Source organism: Pyrus communis, chromosome 12 (genome assembly GCF_041283825.1).
Source record: "Pyrus communis isolate YQ-2024b chromosome 12, ASM4128382v1, whole genome shotgun sequence".
Taxonomy (NCBI): Eukaryota; Viridiplantae; Streptophyta; class Magnoliopsida; order Rosales; family Rosaceae; genus Pyrus; species Pyrus communis.
In genome coordinates this window covers 23,965,800-23,987,701 of record NC_142576.1, presented here as the reverse complement: position 1 = coordinate 23,987,701, position 21,902 = coordinate 23,965,800, and the positions used below count along the sequence as shown (strand labels likewise).

At 36.9% G+C, this 21,902-nt stretch overlaps 2 protein-coding genes and 2 pseudogenes across 3 annotated transcripts; 3 read left to right on the top strand and 1 right to left on the bottom strand.

Moving 5' to 3' along the window:
* Positions 1-440: 440 nt before the first annotated feature.
* LOC137744158 (NDR1/HIN1-like protein 10) lies at positions 441-2,970 on the top strand. The gene is made up of 3 exons (XM_068484028.2): positions 441-1,145; positions 2,202-2,274; positions 2,524-2,970. Exons 1-2 carry the CDS (start codon positions 585-587, stop codon positions 2,235-2,237), a joined length of 597 nt encoding a protein of 198 aa, XP_068340129.1. The 5' UTR covers positions 441-584; the 3' UTR covers positions 2,238-2,274; positions 2,524-2,970.
* A 1,480-nt stretch (positions 2,971-4,450) lies between these two features.
* On the top strand, positions 4,451-17,558 carry LOC148692544 (NDR1/HIN1-like protein 3; annotated as a pseudogene).
* An 869-nt stretch (positions 17,559-18,427) lies between these two features.
* Positions 18,428-18,982, top strand: LOC137744584 (NDR1/HIN1-like protein 10 pseudogene; annotated as a pseudogene).
* Positions 18,983-19,318: 336 nt separating this feature from the next.
* On the bottom strand, positions 19,319-21,877 carry LOC137744063 (F-box/RNI-like superfamily protein). Of its 2 annotated transcripts, XM_068483925.2 has the most exons (3): positions 21,452-21,775; positions 19,925-21,062; positions 19,319-19,834 (listed from the first exon to the last, which is right to left on the bottom strand). In XM_068483925.2, exons 2-3 carry the CDS (start codon positions 20,837-20,839, stop codon positions 19,589-19,591), a joined length of 1,161 nt encoding a protein of 386 aa, XP_068340026.2. In that variant the 5' UTR covers positions 20,840-21,062; positions 21,452-21,775; the 3' UTR covers positions 19,319-19,588. The 2 variants fall into 2 exon arrangements, with proteins under 2 accessions (XP_068340026.2, XP_068340024.2); XM_068483923.2 differs by having other exon boundaries at positions 19,319-21,062; positions 21,452-21,877.
* Positions 21,878-21,902: the final 25 nt, after the last annotated feature.

Sequence of the window (21,902 nt, the reverse complement as noted above, 5' to 3'; positions counted from 1 at the left end):
ATTGGAGATACTCATCTACGTGCTTCTTAGAGGAATATCATAATTATCCGAACAAAAAGTATTTTTCAAGAGTCATCTTTTTTAGAAGCTAGTCAAATACATCAACGACTAGCAATCATCGATTTCAACAACTAGCAATCACCGATTTTGTTTATGTAAGTATTTCTCGAGAGTCCATCAGAGCTTGTCTCTCCTTGAGGGAGTGGATGGCATGAAGTTTAAAGAACAAGTAATTATTACATTTAAGAGATTTTCAATAGCCTACTTTGGCATTTTCAAGATAAGGTACTAAAACTAATTAAATTGTATGGTCGGCCTCAAAACTAGCCATTCCTCAAATTAGATACACTAAAACGGGATGAGTTTTCAAAATACTCGTAGTATCCGCGTATAATATCCTCAATGCCATATTTATACTTTGGCATGTAAAAATAAAATGTCCGGTTAGCAGGCCTTCTCGTCTTGGTGGTTAAATTTTGCGGGTTGGTGTTTGCCGGAAGATCAACGAAACAGAAAAGAACATTTTTGCACTTCGTTCAAAATTTAAATTAATTCAAAATCTGTCCCTTGGATCTCGATCAGCTATGGGTTCTAAACAATGTTGTTGCTGCTGCTGCCTCCTTTTCTTGGGTCTTTTCTTCATCGGCATCGCTGTCCTGTTCGTGTTTCGGGATAAACTAGGCCCTTCATTAGAAGCGAGCTACAAGGTGACTGATGCCGCGTTGACGCAGTTTGGTACGGGGTCTGGAAAAACCCTCGAATACAACCTAGTTGCCAACATAACCGTTGAAAATCGTGAAAAAAATTTTGACTACAAGTATGACAAATTTGAAGCTGTTGCTACTTATGATGACAAGGATTTAAGTGCAGTTAGTTTGAGCACATTCGATGTAGCGAGCACGAAGACAAGTGCAGTGACTCCACTAGTGTTCAAGGGGCAGAAGTCTCTTAAGGGCGATGTGGCTTCAAAAATTAAGGGTGGTACGAGTTTTGATATCGTTTTGAAGATCAAAATTAAGGTTCTGTCCAGGTTTACTAAGGTAGATATTTTTAACGAGTATAAGGTGGAATGCAAGTTGAAGGTTCCCTTGATAAATTCCAAGGGAAAATCTTCTGATAAATTTGAGAGTACCGATTGCGAAAAGGTTTGCATCTGTCTACTCCTCTTTCCATTTCTAACTTTTGAATGCTATGACCAACAGGCTATTAACAAGATATGTCGCAATTGGCTGGTAACAGGTGCTAATCTAAAAATTGTAGAGAAATATGTTCTACAGATATCATGAGTATGCACCTTTCTAGCATGCAAATGACTAGAAACGAAAAATTAGTTGTAATTGGTCCCTCACTATTATAATTTATTTTCTAAAGTCTCATGTGGTCTAATATCCTAGTAGTTAGGATGTTAGATTTCTATCCATGCATCTTGAGTTCGAAACTTTCCCCTCCTTTACTTATTATAGTAGTTTCGAACCCTTCCCTCTCACTGGCGGAGCCAAGTAGAAGGCTCACCTAGGCTATAGCATAGGATAGTTTTGATTCTTTAAGCTTAAAAATATTAATCTTTTGGGATGTTTTGTGATTTTTAATTGTTATATTTCACTTTGCAAATGAAATTTTGAATCTTAAGACTGTTTTTAAGAAAAATAAGAGCTAATAAATTATAAATGTTAAATAAGCTCATCGCTTTAACCAATATTATAATTTAATAATAATAAATTAAAACTTTCATATAAAAAATAGTTCTTTTTTTTTATTTACTTAAAAGTTTTGAGGCTAGAAGCCTAGAAAACATAGTATAAATTTCTTGTTTCAAACTATTACTTTCAGGTTTACTATTATATAACAATGTAGGCAACAAAAGATTAAAAATTTAATTTTGTAGTATTAATTTTGGCACCGAATAATTCCTAGCTACGTCATTGTTCCCTCTTTCCTTAATAATAAATTTTAAAAAAATGTTCTAAGGTCATTATATGCACTCGCCGTTTATGAGAAATTTAAGAGAGAAATTTTCTCGAGATGATTGCAAGATAACTTTTTTAGGTGCCAATTGATAGTTCCTAAAGAAAGTTTCTCTGTTGTTGCCCTTTCTCTGTAGGGTTGGCTCTAAGTTTTTGAACGTCCCTAAGCTAACTAAATATGACTATTCTATGGACTTCTAAACTTTTATTTAACCAAGTATATGATGATTTGTGCAGGTTTCTGGAAGTACTAGTAAAGGAATAAAGATGTAATTTGTAGATTGGAGTCATCGTGGACCACGTATAAAAGGTAATGTACATGAATATGCGTTTCTACGTTTCTCTTACGAAGTTCCAATTCTGTCTAAATTCACACTTACGTTAAATGAGAAAACCCTTATATATATTGAGGCAAGAACAGTAATTAATCAACTACTAATTTAAAAACTAAATCTAAACTAAAATTCATCCATGCATATCCCTCTATATCACATCATATGTTAATCAACTCTTAGAAATACATGACAAAAAATAATGTAAGATGCCTATTTTGATGCAGATTGGGTAGAGAATTTTTTCGATCAGTATTCGAGAACTGATTTCTAGTCTTTTGTGGTTTCAATGGAAAATCCAAGTGACAATGGCAAGATCTTCCACTAAGGTAGGATATGGAGCCCGGACACAATGTTACAACGGCAAAAATGACTTGGGTTTTCGACAATTATTTCGCAGTTTTCATGTGTTTCTTCCCAAAGTTGAAGGCTCTGATCATGACAACATCTTCCCTATCTTTGTGTTATATATGTACCTCTCCCTCGATCAGGCTTATGTGCGTCAAGGCTCGTTGTTCTCTTCTGATAATGAGTATAGAAATAGTTTACTATTCTCTCTAAAGTTTATATTGTTAAAAACAATTATTTTTAGCTATATATGACACTTGTCCATTTCACAACATTTTATTTTATCTCATGCAATCTATTTTGTTTGACTTTACTCCTTGTATTTATACTTTTGTGTCTCTTTTACCTTGTTTCATTAAACTTCAGCACATAAACTGTTAACTTGCTGACTTGGCATGAACATTCTAGTAATTTTACATATTAATTAAAAAAAGGGTAAATTACAATTTACCATCTTAGGTTTGAGGTTTATTGCATCCTCATACAACATCTTCAAAACATTTCACTTTTATACCTCACGTACTATTTTATTTCAATACAATACATCCGTTACATTTTTCATCAATTGGTCAGTTAAGAGCTGACGTGGCTGCCAAATTCGTGCCATGTGGCAAAAAATTAAATTTTTTTACGCATTTAAAATATTATAATAATTTACCCTATTAAAAAAATAAAAATAAAATAAAATAAAAAAACTGAAACCCAAAAACCCATTCCTCCCTGACTCACCTCCCTCTCCTCCACTCTCTTCGAGGGACACCGACCGGTGACGGCTCTTACAAATGAGGAGGCTTCAAATTTTAGGAATAGTTTGGTATTTTACATCACGTTGAAGATCTATTTTAGGTATTGGACCAAGATTGCTACGTACAAGGATGAGAAGGAGCTCCAGATGGCTTGCTATTTGAAGGTTGCGTTGAGTTCTAGCGGAAAACCAGCTGAAATTTTTCAGAGCACCAAGTGTGATAAGGCCGACCATTAAATTTGTTTCACGTTTTTAGTTTAGAGTAGATTATCTTTTTTGTATCACTCGCTTGTCATTTCAAGGCAATCTACGTGTTTGTATATAGGAATTTTTTGTTTTCCCAAATTTTGAATTTTTTTTTTATTATATTGGTATGACTCCCTTTTTTTACTTGTTATTATTTTAAAATTAATCTCAAATCACGACAATTAACATTATGGTTTAGTGATTTTTTTTTTTTTTTGTATTTTTTGTATTTTTTGTAAGTGAAGACCTCAGGTTCAATGTCATGAATGGCAATTTTGATACCTTAATGATCCATTTCCAATCAATATATGGCTTAGCCAAAATCTTTACCCTCAGAAGAAAAAAAAAGAACTCGGTGTCCTGAATGACGACTTCGGAGGAACTTAACATGAAAACAAAATTTATTTGGACACAACATTTGTTTCTTTAAACAAAAAATTAATGTTTCATTGTTTATTAAACATAAGACATGGAGGTTTGCAAAAGTGAGAATAAGCTTTGAAATGGTATGTATTTCTTGCTTATAATCACATTCATTTCCTGTTAGTATGTGGATTTTGATAGGCTCCTTTCGAACACTTTCTTATTATTATTATTTTGACGAGTGTAAATATAAATGAGAGATTGAATTGGGGTACTGGTTAGAGATGATGAAGGGTAGTTTCACGGTGCGTTTGTTGGCGAGTGTCTGACGTGGTGAACTCTCATGATATGATTGAATTTATGGCAGCTTGTGACGGTGTTCCTTGGAAAGTGATTCTATCAGACTTGTGCATGCTCTGGGTAGTTTACAATGTGATTTCTCCCTGCTGAGCATGATTGCTGAAGACATTAAGGTGGCTTTACGTTTCATTCCTCAGGCTCAAGTTTCTCATGTGCGCAGAATTGCTAATATGGCAGCCTACAGATTAGCGGAATTGGCATTGTACTTTGACCATGAGTGTCTTTGGTTTGAGGATCCCCTGACCTCATCCAAGATATCTTGATGGAAGATTGTAATATACGGAAAAGGTTTTTGTTTCCTACACTCATTCTAGCTAGGAACAACTATTTTGTGGATTTCATACATCAATCGATCGCCGTGTAATGTGGTGTAAGACACACAATGATAGCTCTCTTAATTGGTAACATTTTTTCACACAGCAATGCCCTTTGTCAGTATGCTTATGTTCAGAAAGACGATTTTTGCTTATATAATTTAGTTGATCAAGAGCCACTCAGTATTACGGTCTGGTGGTATTCCTCTTCACTTGGAAGTGAGAGGTCTTAGGTTCGAATCTCGTGGATAGCGAATTCAATTACCAAATTAGGTTGTTCATTGGGTGGCTTAGCCGAACTCCCCCTCCACCTAGTGTAAAAATATCGATTTACTCAAAAAAACTTAGTTGATCAGAATATTTTACTCTTACACTAGAGGTTCATGTTTGATTTTTCCCTTCTTGCTTTCGATCGTATAAAAAAATGAAATGAAAATATTTTTATTAAACACTAGAGGTTCATGTTTGATTTTTCCTTACAACATATTTTTACTTATATGTACTTAAAAACCTCTCTTATTGTCCCTATTTACCAATTTAGCCCTCATTAAGGGAAAATAAGCATGAAAAGGTAATTATAATGGTTCTTTAGAGAAAGGCCCTTGAAATTCCTATTTTCCAAACAAAAACCCACATAATATTAAACATTCAAATAAAACCCAAAAATCAAATAGACTACCATGTAGACAAATATATAACCAATTATTACAACATATTTACAACTTATGCCACAAAAGCCTAATTATGATTAGCAATTAACCCCATATGGAAATTTTACCTTTCTTGTATCATAAATATTAGTAACATATATATATATATATAATATTAATTTATCCATATTCATAAACAATTATGGGCACATTTCTCGTATGAAAAAAGAAAATCCTTCGTACAATCAGTTATTTTGCATCAAATAATATTGTTTGATAAAATAACAACCAATTAATATTTTATGCTGTAAGTAAATTATTTACATAGATTAGACATTTTTTTATTTGTTATTATATATGTATGTGTTAAAAATAATTTATCTATATTTATATGCAACATATAAGTAAATTAATTTTGAATCAAATAGCATTTATTTTGTAGGTAAATTAAAATAGTAGTTACATTGTTTTGGTCAAGTTAAACAGTGCCTAAATTATTTAGTAAACTAAACCAAGACAAATTATGGCCATTAAAATAAAACAGTAGATACATTAGTTTTTTTTATAAGATTAAACAATAGGTAGATTATGTTGTACGCACATTGTTGTAGGCACATTATGTTTGTAAAAAAAAAAAAAAATATTGAAAGTAGTAGATATATTATTTTTAACCAAAATTCCTTTATTTGTAGGTGATTTATTTGCATGCATTATTACATATATATTGGGCACATTTTATTACTAATATATATGTGTGCAATGATTCACCTATATTATTATATAAAATATAGATAAATTTATTTTGAATGAAATAACATTTCTTTTATTTTATAAGTAAATTATTTTGCATGTATTATTACTGGGAAAATTTTATAGTGCCCTTTCATATTTTCATTTGGTAAGAAAATGACAAGAATTGTCTAATTTTATGCAAATTTGAAAAACAATTACGAAATCTTAAGGAAAGTATAACATTAGTGATTTTTTTTTTTTTTACAAAAGCATTAATATACAATTTGTTATGATATATTAATGTGCAATGATTTTAAACATTAATGCATTTTTTTCATTAATATCTCCCTTCAAATCTGCGTAGAATTAAATGTATACATTAAAATCGTAATTAGGGGTGTTTTAGGCATCTAAAAGATGCAAAATGTGTAAAGACAAACATGATTAATGAATTTGCTTATGTGGAGCCTAGTCATTGGGTTTTATACTATGTCGGGTTTTATGTAAAGAAACTTGAGTTTCAGGGGCTAAAGTCATATTTTTAGTAATTATAATTTAGGCCTTGTTAAACACATTTAATACTCATTTTTAAGTGAAAACAAAGTTCACTGGCAAACAATAGTGGAGAAGGTACAAAGGGAAATGCAAGAGGAAATGTAGCCAGTATCGTCTTCTGCATAATATATGTTTGTTTTTAATATAACGATATAATTAGGATATTTGCTTATTAATTTCAACTTCTTTCTTATAAACAACTACTCGACCGGTCTGGTCGACATCACCCACATGCTGGTGCTCCTATATAATTATCTACTTAGTGTTAGCCGTTGTCATATCTTGGCTCGTCTTCCATCCCGACGAGCCAAAATTCACCATCACCAATGATTACCTAACGCAATTCAGTTTCACTAACGAGACCAACACTCTCTCGTACAATCTTTCGTTCAACGTCACCATCAGAAATCCCAACAAAACGGTTGGGATATACTACTGCCGCATCCCAGTCGTTGCTGACTACAGAAAAGAAGACGTTTGCCCGAGTGAATTTGAATTCGACGTTGTTTTTCCAAGGTCACAAGAACACTACCATTTTGCATAGTGTACTTGTCGAAGGTCAGGGATCGGTGGTCGTTGGGGAAAGCGACATTTCCATGTTTTAACTCGGAGACTGCTGCTGGTGTTTACAGTATTAATGTGTGGCTTCCTCTTTGGGTAAAAGTCTATTAGGAAATATTATACGATATTATATGTAATACATACATTTTGTAATATATTTACCTAAACAGGTTTGAGTCAAATCCCACTAAATGTGGGTCATTGTTTCCTAACCATTAATGTAGGGTTGATTAGTTGACTTAGTTGCATATATAATGTACGATGTACTCTGTCAATACAAAATCCTTCAATCTGACACTCCTCTTCATTCAGCCATTTTAACATGGTATACAGAGCATAAGGCCCTGGTGCCTGATAGCCTACGTTTTCAACCCTCATCATTTTTTTTTTCCAAACATCATAAACATTATGTCAGACACATTAGTTCAACCACCACCACAAAACAACCAAACCAATGGCAATATTGGTATGGATTCATCAAACCCATACTATGTTCATCATTCAGATAATCCTAGTCATATGCTCGTTCCAAAAAAATTGAATGGGCATAATTTTTCAATCGCCGCTGCCAGCACCGGTTTTCCTGCTGCAAACGTGATAGGATTAAAAGCACACCACAAAGTAGCACACAAATGTAGCATATGAATATAAGGGTCTTTCTCGTAAAAGATTGTTTTATCTAACTACTTAAAATGTCACAAAAATTGGGTTGCTGCCCCTACTGACCAGCCATCGAAAAATAATTATTAGACCAACTTACACTTATCTAAAGTTTATGAAATTTTATCTGCAGACACTAGACACACAGAGATAGACTCACACAAATTTTTGGGATTTTTGGAATTGATTTGCTATTTAAATTAAATCGAACAAAAACATAACAGAAACATATTTTAAGTAGTTCACAAATTAAGAAAAACGAGTTAGGGGAATTGCTACCCACCACCAAATAATCATGCAAACATGTTATGTTTCATTCAAATTCCTTTTATTTCTGGATGAAGATGCTCAAGTTTGGCTCACTGTTAGAACTCAATCTATTACTCTTTCTTATGTAGTATGTTAAGAAAATGACGTTTTAAACTTAACTTAGTCCCTAGCATGCAATCTAGAATGGTGTGTTCATAGATTTAACAAGTAGAAATCATTAAGAACGAAAAGAGTTTGAGTCATCACAAGGTATCGTAAGTACTAGCGTTGTCTTACTTATCCTAGATTTTGGTTCACATGTTAATCACAATTAACAAGTACTACTCTAGAACATATGTAGGTCCTCATTCGACAAGGGTAGGCACACACATATTCATAGCATTAGAATTCTAGATATGCTTACTAAGTATGCATCCGTAGAAAACACATAAAGAATTCATCACTAACATAAGTAGTGAACCAATTTTCATTCATTCATAAAAGTAATTCAAACAAAATGTCATAACACGTTTGCAATCATATTTGGGTTCAAAACAGCCCCTAACTACTAAAAATTTAGTTACACATTATTCTCAAATTAAACCAAAAGAAATACATGGGTTTGAGAAGATAAAACCGAAAGAAGAGAATGCCAAGATTTCCTCTTTTTTCTATTGCTTCCCTCTTACTCGTCCAACTTCTTGCTGCCTTGCTTTCTTCCCTCCCGTTTTCGTCAGCTGCACCTTTCCATTTTTTTTTTCTTTTTTTCCTCTTTTGCCGCTACAACCTGCAGCCTTTTTGTTCTTGCTTGCTGCCCCAGTTTCTTCTCCATAACTTACCCCACTAACAGCCATTTAGTGTGATGACAATAAGTGAGAAGAAATGGTAAAACAATTGTAACTCTTTAGGTAGCCTTTATGCCCATTACTCCCACTTAATCCTCATCTTTAATTCCATTTCCTTTGATATTTAAATGGGTGTCAGATGGCTTGTTCTTGGTTGCATCAGTTTTGGCTGCTAGATTTATTGGATTTATTACTTTCATTGCTTTCTTGTCAGTTACTAACTGCTCAGCCTCTTGGGAACTTTTCAGTGTTAGAATGGTCATAACTTCTTCTAGAAAAATGATATTAGCAATCAATGAAGTGCTCCAGAAAATAGACATTTGTAGCTTCCAAGCATATAAGGCTCATTCTCTAAGTCATTAAGTGGCATATGATCTCCTTCCCCCTCAATCTTGCTATTTGCCTTTTCTACCTCCTTTTTACTTCTCCAATGAAGTTGATTTCTTCCCCCATGAGGTACTTTCTCAAACTTCACATTTTCAGAGGTTTATGAGGTAGTGAAGACTTTTAATGAGTTCATGTGAGCTTTGTTCTGCCTCTGAACTTTCCTGGTTATATAGGCTCCCATTTCCTTGACATGTCTCCCATCTTTTCCTACTACGTACCATTTTCGCCTGAGTCGGGCAGAATCTTTCTTGGTGAATGGAGATATAATACTTTTTGTTTTTCCCTTCATTCTGACATCATTGTAACTTGGTTGGGGAGGGTTTACATCCACCCATTTTGGTATTTTGACTTCTATGTCCTCCACCTCTTTGGAGGCTTCATAATTTCTGAATACCTCTGATAAGCCCTTTGGTTGATAATCTTCCCCCAACCTTTGGAAAACATTTCTGGAAGTTTCTTTCTCAATTAATGATACTTATGCGGACTTCTTGTTCCTCTTTCTCTCTTCTTCTGATCAATTCTTGATCAATAATAACTCCTGATGCTGGCACTTCTAACTCACATTCACATTGGCACTTACTACACAACATTAACCCTTTAACTATGGCTGTTTTGGGTTTCTCGGACGGCTTGATAGTTCCTTCTATTGGTTTGTCAACTTGCCTTCTTTCTGCATTCACTTCCCAGGTGGCTTTTCCTTTCCTTTTTTTCAGCCCAAGTTAGGTTGATCATGTTTATTGGGGCTTTTGGGAAGGGATCCATGTCAATCATCATATTGGCCTGTGGTTTTTCTAACAGCAACTTTCCTTTCACTATTAGGTCTTGTATCCAATCCCTGAACTGGACACGATTGGTTATGGAATGATTAAAGGTATAATGCAGCTTCGAATACTTCTTTCCTCTAAGGTCTTCTGGTTTAGGCATCTTTTTGGTGTTGTCGGGCACAATCACTCTTGCCCGCACCAACTCTTCAAAGGTCTATAAGGCCTTGGTTAGATCAAAAGAATAACTCTGGTATTTAGGAAGCTTCATAGGAACAAATCCACCATCATTCATCACCACTTTCTAATCCTTGACTAGTTGAAATAAACCATTCACTATTAAAGTTTTAAAGGGGGTAGTCATCTCTACCGTACACATGTCCATCCCTTCTCTTCCATGGCCATCATTTTGTTCTGGCTCAGCTCTTTCAAACTCCACTTGGTGAATTGCAGCTTTATTTTTGTAAAAATGAGGAGCCTTAGATGAGTGCTTCATTTGTTGTTCCTCAAGCAACAACTTTTTGTACTTTGTGGTATCAATTACCAACTCTTGTAACTCATTGAACTGTACATCATAAAACTTTTTCCTCAAAGCCTTATGAGGAATGGATATGAGTTGGGCATGATTGGTAAGGAATTGGCACCTCATTCTTGTCCTTCTGAACTTCATCACAAAGTCTTCTATAAATTCATGTTTGTATTGCTTCACCTCCACTAGGTCATTAATAGACATCTCGGGCTCCATCCTATAGAACTGCACATAAAAAGCCATCTCCATTTGCCCCCAGTTAGCAATAGAATTGGGGGGCAACAGAGAATACCATTGAGATGCTAGGCCAACCAACGAGTTCCCAAACAATCTTAACTTATAATTATAATTGTCTTCAAATGCCATGCAATGATTGAAAAACTTGAAGATGTGATCTCTAGATGATACACTACCATCCTCCTCACTAAAAGTGGGAAACACGGGCATCTTGAAGTTGAGTGGAAAAGGATTTTACTCATCAATATACTCTTGGTATGGCTTCTGCTAAGTGAGCTTGAACAGCGGGCGAGCCTGAGGTTGAGCATTTTGGGCCACCATCCTTCTTAACTCAACTAACTCATCTCTGAACTGCTGGTTAACTGTATTGTTGTGTGGGGCATGTAGGGCTCCCCATTTCGGGCTGCGATCATCCCCCATGTCCATACATCATAGTTAGTATGTTATGCTGTTTGGAAACAAATCCCTTTCATTTCTGATAGAACTTCCATAGACTTCGGTGGTTGATTGACCCCCGTCACCAAAAGTATGATTATTGACATCTTGTTTGGACCTAATTTTACACTATCGGCCCCCACAACACTACGATACAACTCAGGATTTTCATAAGGATCACCAACATAAGCACTCAACTTCTGACCAGACGACACCGGAGTAGAAATAGGCTTTGCTTCTGTGAATTTAGTGCGAGAGATGAGGTCCAATGCATATTTAGACTGACAAAGATGCATGGAATCACCATTATACTTTACTTCAATACCCAGGAAATAACTCAGGGGCCCCAAATCCTTCATTGCAAACAAACTACCAAGTTTCTTAATCAAATGAGCCATTTGACGAGGATTATTCCCTATGATTAAAATGTCGTCTGCATAGATTAACAGAATAAGATAGACACCTCGTTTATTGAACATAAATAAACTGTAATCAGGTGTAGACTCTTCAAACCCCAGTTGAAGCAAAAAATCAAAGAAACATTGGAACCAAGCCCTAGGCGCTTGTTTGAGACCGTAAATAGAACGTTGCAACTTACAAACATGATTTGGAAATTGTTTGTCAGTGAACCCCGATGGTTGACGCATGTAAACCTGTTCATTTAAGTAACCATGCAGAAACACATTCTAAACATCAAGCTGGCGTACAAGCCATTTCTTGGACACAGCAAGACTCAAGACAAGTCGAATGGTGCTATGTTTAACCACTGGACTAAAAGTCTTGGTGTAATCCACACCAGCTTTCTGGTGAAATCCATTAGCCATTAATCGAGCTTTATGACGTTCAATAGTGCCATCTACTCATCATTTAAGCTTGAACACCCATTTATTTGGCAGCACGTTCATATGAGGACAATATGGAACTAGACTCCAGGTTCCACACCGTTGTAGGGCATTAAACTCTTGCACCATAGCGTCCCTCCACTCCTGATGCTTGACTGCTTGACTAAAACATGTAGGCTCAACAAGAAATTTATCAACTGCAACATGCATAGCATATTTTGGATTCACCCCATTTAGAACGTGTAGTCATAGAATGTCTAGTATTACTAGGCACAATGGCTTGCACAGGTTAAGAACTTTCTAAACTTGCTCATTTGATTGTAGTGGGGGTTCTAAGGGCATAGTAGGGCCTAAAGATAGGACGAACTGAGATACAACATCAGGTGAGAATTTGATATGGTGTGAAGTGGTAGCATCAGGATGGGACTCCATGGGATCAACGACATTAGAGGGAGAAGATATTTGTTAAGGTGGACAAATATTAGTTGAAGGATTAGTCACGGGAGAAGTGGTAGATAATGGAAATGTAAACAATAAGTGAGGCAAATAATTGTTACCTGGAAATGCCACGCTTTCAAAAGAAGATGTGAGTCCCTTAAAAGGGAAAAAGTCTTCATCGAATAGAACATGGCGAGACAAATAAATTTGTCTTGTGCACATATCTAAGCATTTGTATCCTTAATGGTTCAATGAATATCCAAGAAAAACACATGACTTTGATTTTTGTTGCAATTTGTTTTGAGTGTTTGGTGTTAACCAAGGAAAACAAAGACAACCAAAAACTTTTAACAACTCATACTTTGGTTTTCTTTGAAATAATTTTTCGAAAGGTGATGTGTTGGACAGTACATGAGTTGGCAACCGGTTTATTAGATAAGTTGCAGTTAAGCATGCATCAAACCAGAATTTAGTTGGCATAAAGGAGTGAGAAAGCATGACTCAGTTTCAACAATGTGTCGATGTTTTCATTCGGCTAAACCATTTTGTTTAGGATGTTTAGGGCAAGAAAAACGTTGTGAGATGCCATGAACATCCAAGAACCGTTAGAAAGCATGACTCTTGTATTCACCACCTCCATCACATTGAAGAGTTATAATGGAGCAATTAAACATGTTCTCAACTTTTGCTTTAAATTTCACAAATATTTCAAAAACTTCAGATTTGTTTTTCATCGGAAAAATCCAAGAAAGAGTGAATAGTCATCGACAAATAACAAATAATAGCGAAAACCTTCATTAGAATTACATGGAGAACACCACACACCAAAATGGATAAGTTGCAAAGGCAATTGAGACCTAGAATCGGACACATTGAAAAGAAGCCTAGTGCTTTTCTAAAGGACATGACTCACAAAAGCTTACATTAGAGGTACCATGAATCTGTGCTTACATTAGAGGTACCATGAATCTGTACCAACTTATTTGAAACTAAAAAATTTATTATTGGTTTAGTATGATGGCCAAGACGAGCATGCCACCTTTGAACCGACACCCTAACTCCCACAAATGCAGAAACAGTATGCTTGAGATGTCCACAGCCATTTGGAAATGGGTACAACCCATTCCCACATCTCCCTTGGAAAAGCATCTTCCGTGTCTTGAGGTCCTTAACAAGGAAAAAAATGTGAAAAAATTAGTAGGTAATTATCCAAGGTAAATCTATAGGCATAGATGATATTAGTTGATGCAGAAGGATAATGGAGAATATCACGTCAAGCAAATGAGCAAGCATTAGTATCAAGTTGATATGAGACATAATGTGCAATAGAAATACCAAAATTATTAGCTACACCTCCCACACCATCATTACCATTATACTCCTTAGGATTGGCCAAATTCTGAATTTCTAGAGTGATATGTGTGTTGGCACATGTGTCGAGTAGCCAAGAACCATTATGCTACTTATTAAGGGTGATGGGAGAAGAAGTCATGGCCGAGAGACGTTTGGCAGGAATCCTTCCTTCAAAAGCAGTATTCATTCACTAGTAGCAGCCAAGTGCAGGATGACCTGGTTTGCCACAAATTTGACAAATAATTCTATCACCACATGAAGCCACCATTTCACCATTACCGTGGTTTATTTGAGTATTGTTGTTGTTTCGAGGATTGTATCCTCTTTGAGGTGTACCACGGTTCAAAGAGTTGCCTCACCCACCACCACGAGGACGACCACCACATCCTTTGGAAGCCACACAGGAGTTGACAGTAGCACCTTGCACAAGAGGAACATGATGTTCAGTCATTCTACGTTCTGTAGTCAGCAACAGTGATTCAAGAGTTGAATACGTAATAGGAGTATCCCGAGCTTGTGCAGCATTTATGGTCATCTCAAATGTTGGTCCCAGATTATTCAACACAATCTGAACAAGTTCTTCATCAGACATAGATTGCCTGGCAAGAGCTAGGTTGTCAGCTATCACATTCATGCAATCTAGGTAATCAGCCACATATAGATCACATTTCTTGCTCTGCATTAATTCATTTCTGAGAAACAAAATTTGATTTTGAGAGGTGGATGCATACCTTTGCTCAAGAGCTTCCCAGGTAGCTCGAGCAGTTATTTTACTTGCCACCACGGACAAGACTGATGCATTCAAGGATCCATTTATCCAGCTTAGGATCATTTGATCCTATTGAACCCAAGTTGTGTACGCATAGTTCACAGTGATGGAGTTATCAACATGTTTTGGGGGACACAACAACGTGCCATCAACATACCTCATCAGGTCCCTACTTTTCAAAATAGGAAGCATTTGAGCTAACCACAGTGGGTAGTTGGTTCTATCTAGTTTGATATTCACGACAGTGGAGAAAGGGTGAAAGGTGGTGTTTTGAATGTTGGCGTTAACAGTGGAAATATTATTTTCAGCCATGGAAGCATGGATGGGAAGAAGAATGACTAGGATATTTGTCGTTAGACAAAAAAAGCTCTAGAAACCATATAAGACTTTAAGAACTCCGGTTTTCCACTGTGATTCCATACCCATTCAACTGTGGGATGCTTGTATTTAAAAGAGGTTCACGATTACATCTGAGGGTTTGAAAACCCTACTTACAAGGAAGTTTGAACATCAAATAATACAAATCAGAAAAGTAACAGATTACATATATTCAAAAAATATATCCTATAAACAAGGAACCTAATCAGGTAGCACTTTCAAACTAAACTGAACTCCTTAAATCTCGATGGACTCCTCAAAGCACGGTGGATGGAACTACATGTTGACTTCATCTAACACTTGTTTGGACCAAATTTTACATTATCGGCCCAAGCAATCGAGACCGTAGAATGAGTAGAATTATGAGCTCGTTGGATTTGATATTAAAGACTAATGTTATCTTGGTTGAATTACCGTGACAATATTGAAAAATTATCTGTTGCATGGCGGGTTACCAAAGAGTCCAAGAGCTGCAATGAGTGTTAATATACATTGTTATGTGTATTATTTAATTGAGCCTTGATTGCTCTCCATATTGCATAGGATAAAGATGGAAATTCCAACTGTACGTGACTGCAATTGGGATGATAACCATGTCATCAAAGGGATGTTAAGTTAATCAAACTCTTTTTTGTGGGAATTAATTAAAAGATTTGGAATCCATCTAATTGTGAAGTAATCAGCTGTGTGTAGTCTCTTGTTTGGATAAGGATCAGGATGTGGTCAGTGAGATGAAAGACTTGGTAGAAAGATCAAGATGCCTTGGTTGAGATGCGTAGCTAGAAGATAAAAGTACATGCCTTGGTTCCAACACGTGGAGGCCATCAAATACTTGGATTAGGATTGATTTGAACAAAATAAGGAGATAAAGATGGCTTCTACGTGGATAAGGTCGCTTTCAAATACAATATTCTCAGGAATATTATAGTGAATATAGATTTACGGCAACAGTTTGTTATGTGGTCATTGAACTTTTGCGTTCCCATAAATACAGAGGCGATGGCAATGGAAAGGGCATCTTCTGCATCTTCAAATCAGCACACAAATTGCCCTACGCAAAGCTTCTCAACAACCCTGAGATTTTTCCTCTCCCCCTTTCTTCTCGCCGACACATCTTCAGTTTGGATAGACAGCACTATGAAGGCAACCGGTGACATCTTCAGTTTGGATAGACAGCACTAGAGTCGTAGAATCAACCAACCGAGGAGCACCTTCAGTTTAGATAAACAACACTAGAGCCATAAAATCAACCGACCTAGGAACACTTTTAGTTTGGATAAACAGCACTGCTTCGAGACCGACTGGTTATTTATCCAAATCTCGATCAACAAGAATTTCCGAGTCATTGTTGGTAGAAATCATCTCATTAGCCTTCTTGGCGAATTGAAGTGTTACTAAGTTACTATATTCGACACATTGAAAGTCGAATTTGATATTGAACTTCGCAGAACTAGCAACCTTGTCTTCAGGCTCTAGAACCCGAAGGCCGAGACGTGCCACAGTCGTAAGATCAAGAAGTCAATAACGTGTCCAACTCCACATCGACATATTTTACTCCCCGGCCAAATTCGGCCGATGAGTTGGCACGTCCCTCACACAACCGAATGACGTAATTAGCTTATTAATTACTCGGCATGCGCGCCACGTAGGCTTGGTAGTTTTTAGGGTCAACACATCTCAATTAAGTACTTTTTTCTTATGAATACATACACACCTCTATTCTATAAAGAGGAATGTTATGAAGACTAAATTTATACACAAATTTTGCAAACCAAATGATGTGTCACCAATAGGAAATAAGCACATTTATCAAAACTTAAGTAATAATTCAATCATCAACTTTCATCTCATTTAATTTACAAAATTGTCTACAAATTTATTTTTCTTTCCATCATTTGACTACACAATTACTTTGCTTGACCACACAATTACTTTGCTAGTACGTTTACCTAGATCGATCTATAAGCCACTATTTTCAGGATCATGCAAGAGTAACATTTCAAATAGCAATGAAACTATTAACTCGAGTCAGATTGAAACCAACCCAAACCCAATAAAACTGACCAGTTTACATGTGTACTACTAGGGCGTAGAGTAACATACTTACCCAACGAGTTCCTACATAGGGCGTGATGAGTGAGGGCCCAAGTTAGAACCAACACTTACCACCATCATGGATGTGATCAGCCCGACTCCAAAAACAAGTACTTCTTGAAGCGCATGGGGAGGTGGTGTTTGGGCAAACCGACATTTCTAACTTTAACTCGGATACTGCTGTGTACAACATCGATATACAGCTTGCTGTTACGGTAAGAATCAGGTTTGGCAGGTTCAAGAGAGGCTATTACACGCCGTCAGGCCCGTTACTGGAAAATCAACTGCAAGCTGAAGGTCCCTTTGATTGTTAATCAAACCTCTGCCAGTGGTTTCAATACTACAGAGTGTGGAAGTGTTAAAATCTTGTCTGACCCTGATACTTCAAGCTATTTTTTTTATTTTTTTTAACAACAGTGCTCAGCACATCGTCATACAATTTCATACGTTTCGATTGAATCCAATGCCGAAAATGTACACAACAACGACACTAGGAGTTTTTAGTGCCGGGAGCGATGATCATTTGTAGAGATCTAGCTTGTTTACAATGCATCACGAGTAAATTTAACTAAATAATAATTCACGTGCGAACATCAAAGGACAAGCATCTTACATTGCCAATGTGGTGTTACTGCACACCGAAAAATTACTCGACTTGGTGTGTCAAAACTGCCCAAAAAACTACAGTTTAGAAACGTTATGCTATTCTAGGGACCAAAAGTCGTCACAACTCACTCTGAAATTGCAGTCTCCCATACCTTCCCCCTCGTCTCATCCGCCATATTCAACTGCGACTAGAGTGTCCGTCCACCATAAGTTAATGGGTGAAGAAAACAGAGAAAAGAAAAACAAGCAGAGAAGTTAAAGGGGTTGGGAACTACAAGGAACTACTTCAAGCAAGTATCGAAAGTCCTTTTCCTCCAAGTGCGTCTGCATAAATTTGTTTAGCTAATTATATCAACAAAACAGAAGGTATTTCGATTCTTTTGGTGATCAGGCGAGACCCGGATTGAACAACTTTGGAAGTTCCCCCAGACCAGAAGGACTCTTTGGATGTTCCTCTTGACATTTCCAACAAAGTCAATTGCTAGATATACATACCTTCTGTCAATGGCTGTCAGCACTCGATTAAGCTTTTTCATAAGTACAAAGCCGAAATCCACCCTTTCGTCTTATATACAAGACAATACCTCATCTGCAACTCCATCTGGTACCATTTTTCTTGTTTTCCCCGCTGCCTCTACTTCCCCTGCAACGCCTTACTCTGCCTCGTCCTAACCATGTGCATATTCTGGTTGATCTTCCTTCCCAAAGAGCCTCAATTCACCGTCTCCAATGCCTCTCTAACCCGATTCAATTTCACCGACAGTGACAATACTCTCGACTACGATCTCGCACTCAACATCACCATCCGAAACCCCAACAAAAGGGTTGGCACATATTACCGCAACATCCAAGTCTTTGCCAACTATAGGAAAAAGAGGTGTGCTAATGTGACACTGCCTTGGGCGCCATTTTACCAAGGGCATAAGAACACGACCATTTTAAATCATGTACTCGTTGAAGGTCAGCAGTTGGCGGTATTTGGAGAACGTGACCTCTCTCAGTTTAACTTGGACACTGCTGCTGGTGTTTACAGTATTGATGTGAAGATTTCTCTTCGGGTAAGAGCCAGGTTCGGAAAGATCAAGACACCAGATTATGGTCCTAGCAACATCAACTGCAACCTGAAGGTTCCCTTGAGTTTAAGCGAAACATTGCCGAGTGGTTTCAATGCCACAAAGTGCAGGAATGTTCATGTCCTCACAAATCCAAGCGACTACGCACGGATTTGAGATTTTCGGTCCAAAAAATGACCCCGTTTTTTACATAATCATACTATGAGACAACTAAAAAGAGATGTAATACAAGAAATCATAATTCAAACAAACAATATAAAGTACAAATTCAATCCACAGTATGAGGATCTCTATTCTAATCTCGACTAAACAGGTGATGAACTATGCTTTTCATACTCAATCATCTAGTGATTAAAACTCAACCCGACATTGAATTATGGAAGTAGAGGAGCTCACCTGTTCAAGCAAGGGGGCGACAAGATCATACCAAACCTACGCACCATATTCAGGAATGTAGCCATATAGAGTACCATAAACGGCTTCAACCCAAAATAATCTTCAACATATGAAATTTCCATTTGAATATTATGAAACAAACACAAGCCAGAGATAAACAGACAAATTGATTTCAAAATTAATCTGTAAATTTACATTTTCTCACCACGCTGCACGCATAATCTTGTACGAAATTAAGGGGTCTCCATTTTCAGATTAATATGAGGATGATAGAATCTGTGTTCTTGTGAAGTTCTGCCATGTACCTTATTGTACAATCATGTGCAACCAATATTTGAATAGACACCAATGCAGTCAGCAGGACTTTTATTCGTATTCAAACTGAACCTCTACATGCAGATATTTTCTCATCAGCCGGACAATGGACGAGGTGAAGCTTGCTAAAACTTGGCACTCTTCATGGGATTTGGCTTCTGAGACCACCCCATAAATGACCAACTTCTTCAAATTAGGGCATCTTTCTAGAAGTCCTGCTACCCAGTCGGAGAAGAGCTCGCTGATTATAGTCCATCCGAGTTCTAACACAACCACGTTCTCCAAAGAAGATGACCCCTGCAAGCCACAAACATCTCTTAAATCATAACTTAATGATAAGTGGGTTAACTGAGGGAAGCAAACAGAAACAGTCTCCAAATCCACCACCTCATCCTCATCATCAAATACAACACCCCAGAGCCGAAGCCTCTTTAAATTTGATGATTTTGAGATCATGTTATAGAACTTTGGCCACATGATCGTGAAGCTGCTAACATCCACAATCCGAAGATTCTCTGTGTTATCCCCAATATCAAGATGGAGGACGCTAACATCATCGATCTTCAAAACACTCAGTGACCCCTTACCAATAAGCTCAAAAACCTCAAGGGTACAATCTTTCAGGTGCAGATTCTCAATGCTATCGGCCTCTAGTATGAACTTATCCAAACTGACAGCTTCCACGTAGATATTTTTCAGTGAAGGACTATTAAGTTCCATAGTTGCCTGTGCATCTGACATGGCAATATCAGGATTAATAAGAGCCAAATTCTGAAGTTTTGGACATGCGGTAAGCAAAAGGCTCAAATCCAATGCTGAGATACTGACATAACTTAGCGAAAGTGACTTCAAGCATGGAAATTTCTGATAACTGGGTTCAACACCTGTTACAGAATTATGAGCCAATGCCAAGACTTCAAGCTTCTGCCGACCGCATTTCTCAATGATATTCACATTCGGAGTAGTCCTCACATTATAATGTAGTTGCCGCAAGGTGTCCCGGGTATACATGAGCCAAGCAATCACTGGGGCGGCTGAAAATTCATCAACATCATCCATAAAAATTGACAAACACTGCAATGCTGTGGTTTGGAATATTGTTTGAGTTATAAGAATTTCCAATCTACTTGTTGTCAGATCATGATAGACGGACCAATCATTGGAATTGAAAGAAAGAGTGTGGAGGTGATTCCGCCAAGCCTCTCTCCATTTCTTGCACGTCGCAGATGCAATCACAACATCTCGGGCAGCTTTTAGCCGGGATAGAATGTTACCTATGACTTCAACGGGAAGGTGCTCCATATACCCAATAAATTAACGAAAACCGAGGAAAGCTCTTGTTCTCAAAGTTCAAAGTACCCTATGAAAATTAAGAAGCCAACTTTAAAGAAATCCTCACCACACAATTAGCCATCCAGAATTGTTAAACCTTCCATCTGGGTTTATCACAAAACAGAAGAAAAACCAAGATCCATCCATGCCAAACACCAATCTGCCATCTTTTCGGGATTTGTCACGACATCATCTATACAAGTAAAAATTCAGATCAATATTTTGGACTTTCACTAATCAATCAGTAATTGTCACTAGAATTAAGCATGGAAAGCAAAGATTAGCTAGTAGAAACTGGAAAAATCCAGTACTTTGCGCATTACAAACAAGTCAACAATTTCCAAAGTTGGCAGATTTTGCACCGGATCAACATCAATTCAATGGAAAACCATGCAAACAAACTCAAAAAATTAAACCCAATTCAATTATTCAAACAAATTTCAACAGCTTATCATCAATCTACTAAAAATCGAGTAAAAACACATAGAACCCAAAAATCTATAAAAACGGAATTAAATAAAAATGATCTCAATACAGAGATAATCAATGGGTAAAACAGAGAGAAAATTAGGGCGGCATTACCTGTGGAAGCAAATCAAAATCCAAAATTTCCAAGTGTCAACGGGATCACTATCATCCCATTCATCAGAGAAAGGGAGAAACTTGAATGCAGGATTCGATGGTTTTGGAAAAACGAGTGGAGAAACGAACCAGCCAAAAGCTGCTTGGTCTGAAAGACGCGACCGCGGAGAAGACGAAGAAGAGTCTGCGATGAGAAGAGAGGGAAGCCGCCAGGTCTTCTTCTAGCACGTGCGGGAAAGTGGAGAGTAATTACGCGTGAGAATATGGAAATTTAATTTCTGAAATTGGAAAGCAAATATGCTACATTTTTTTTCCCAATCCAATATGCTACATGAGTCCCCATTACATGAATCCTATATCCTACCTCACCTTCTTACAAATGCGAAAAAAGTTGCATTCCATAAGGAGATCAGCAATCTGTGTTATTATCGACGAATGTGGACGACTAACA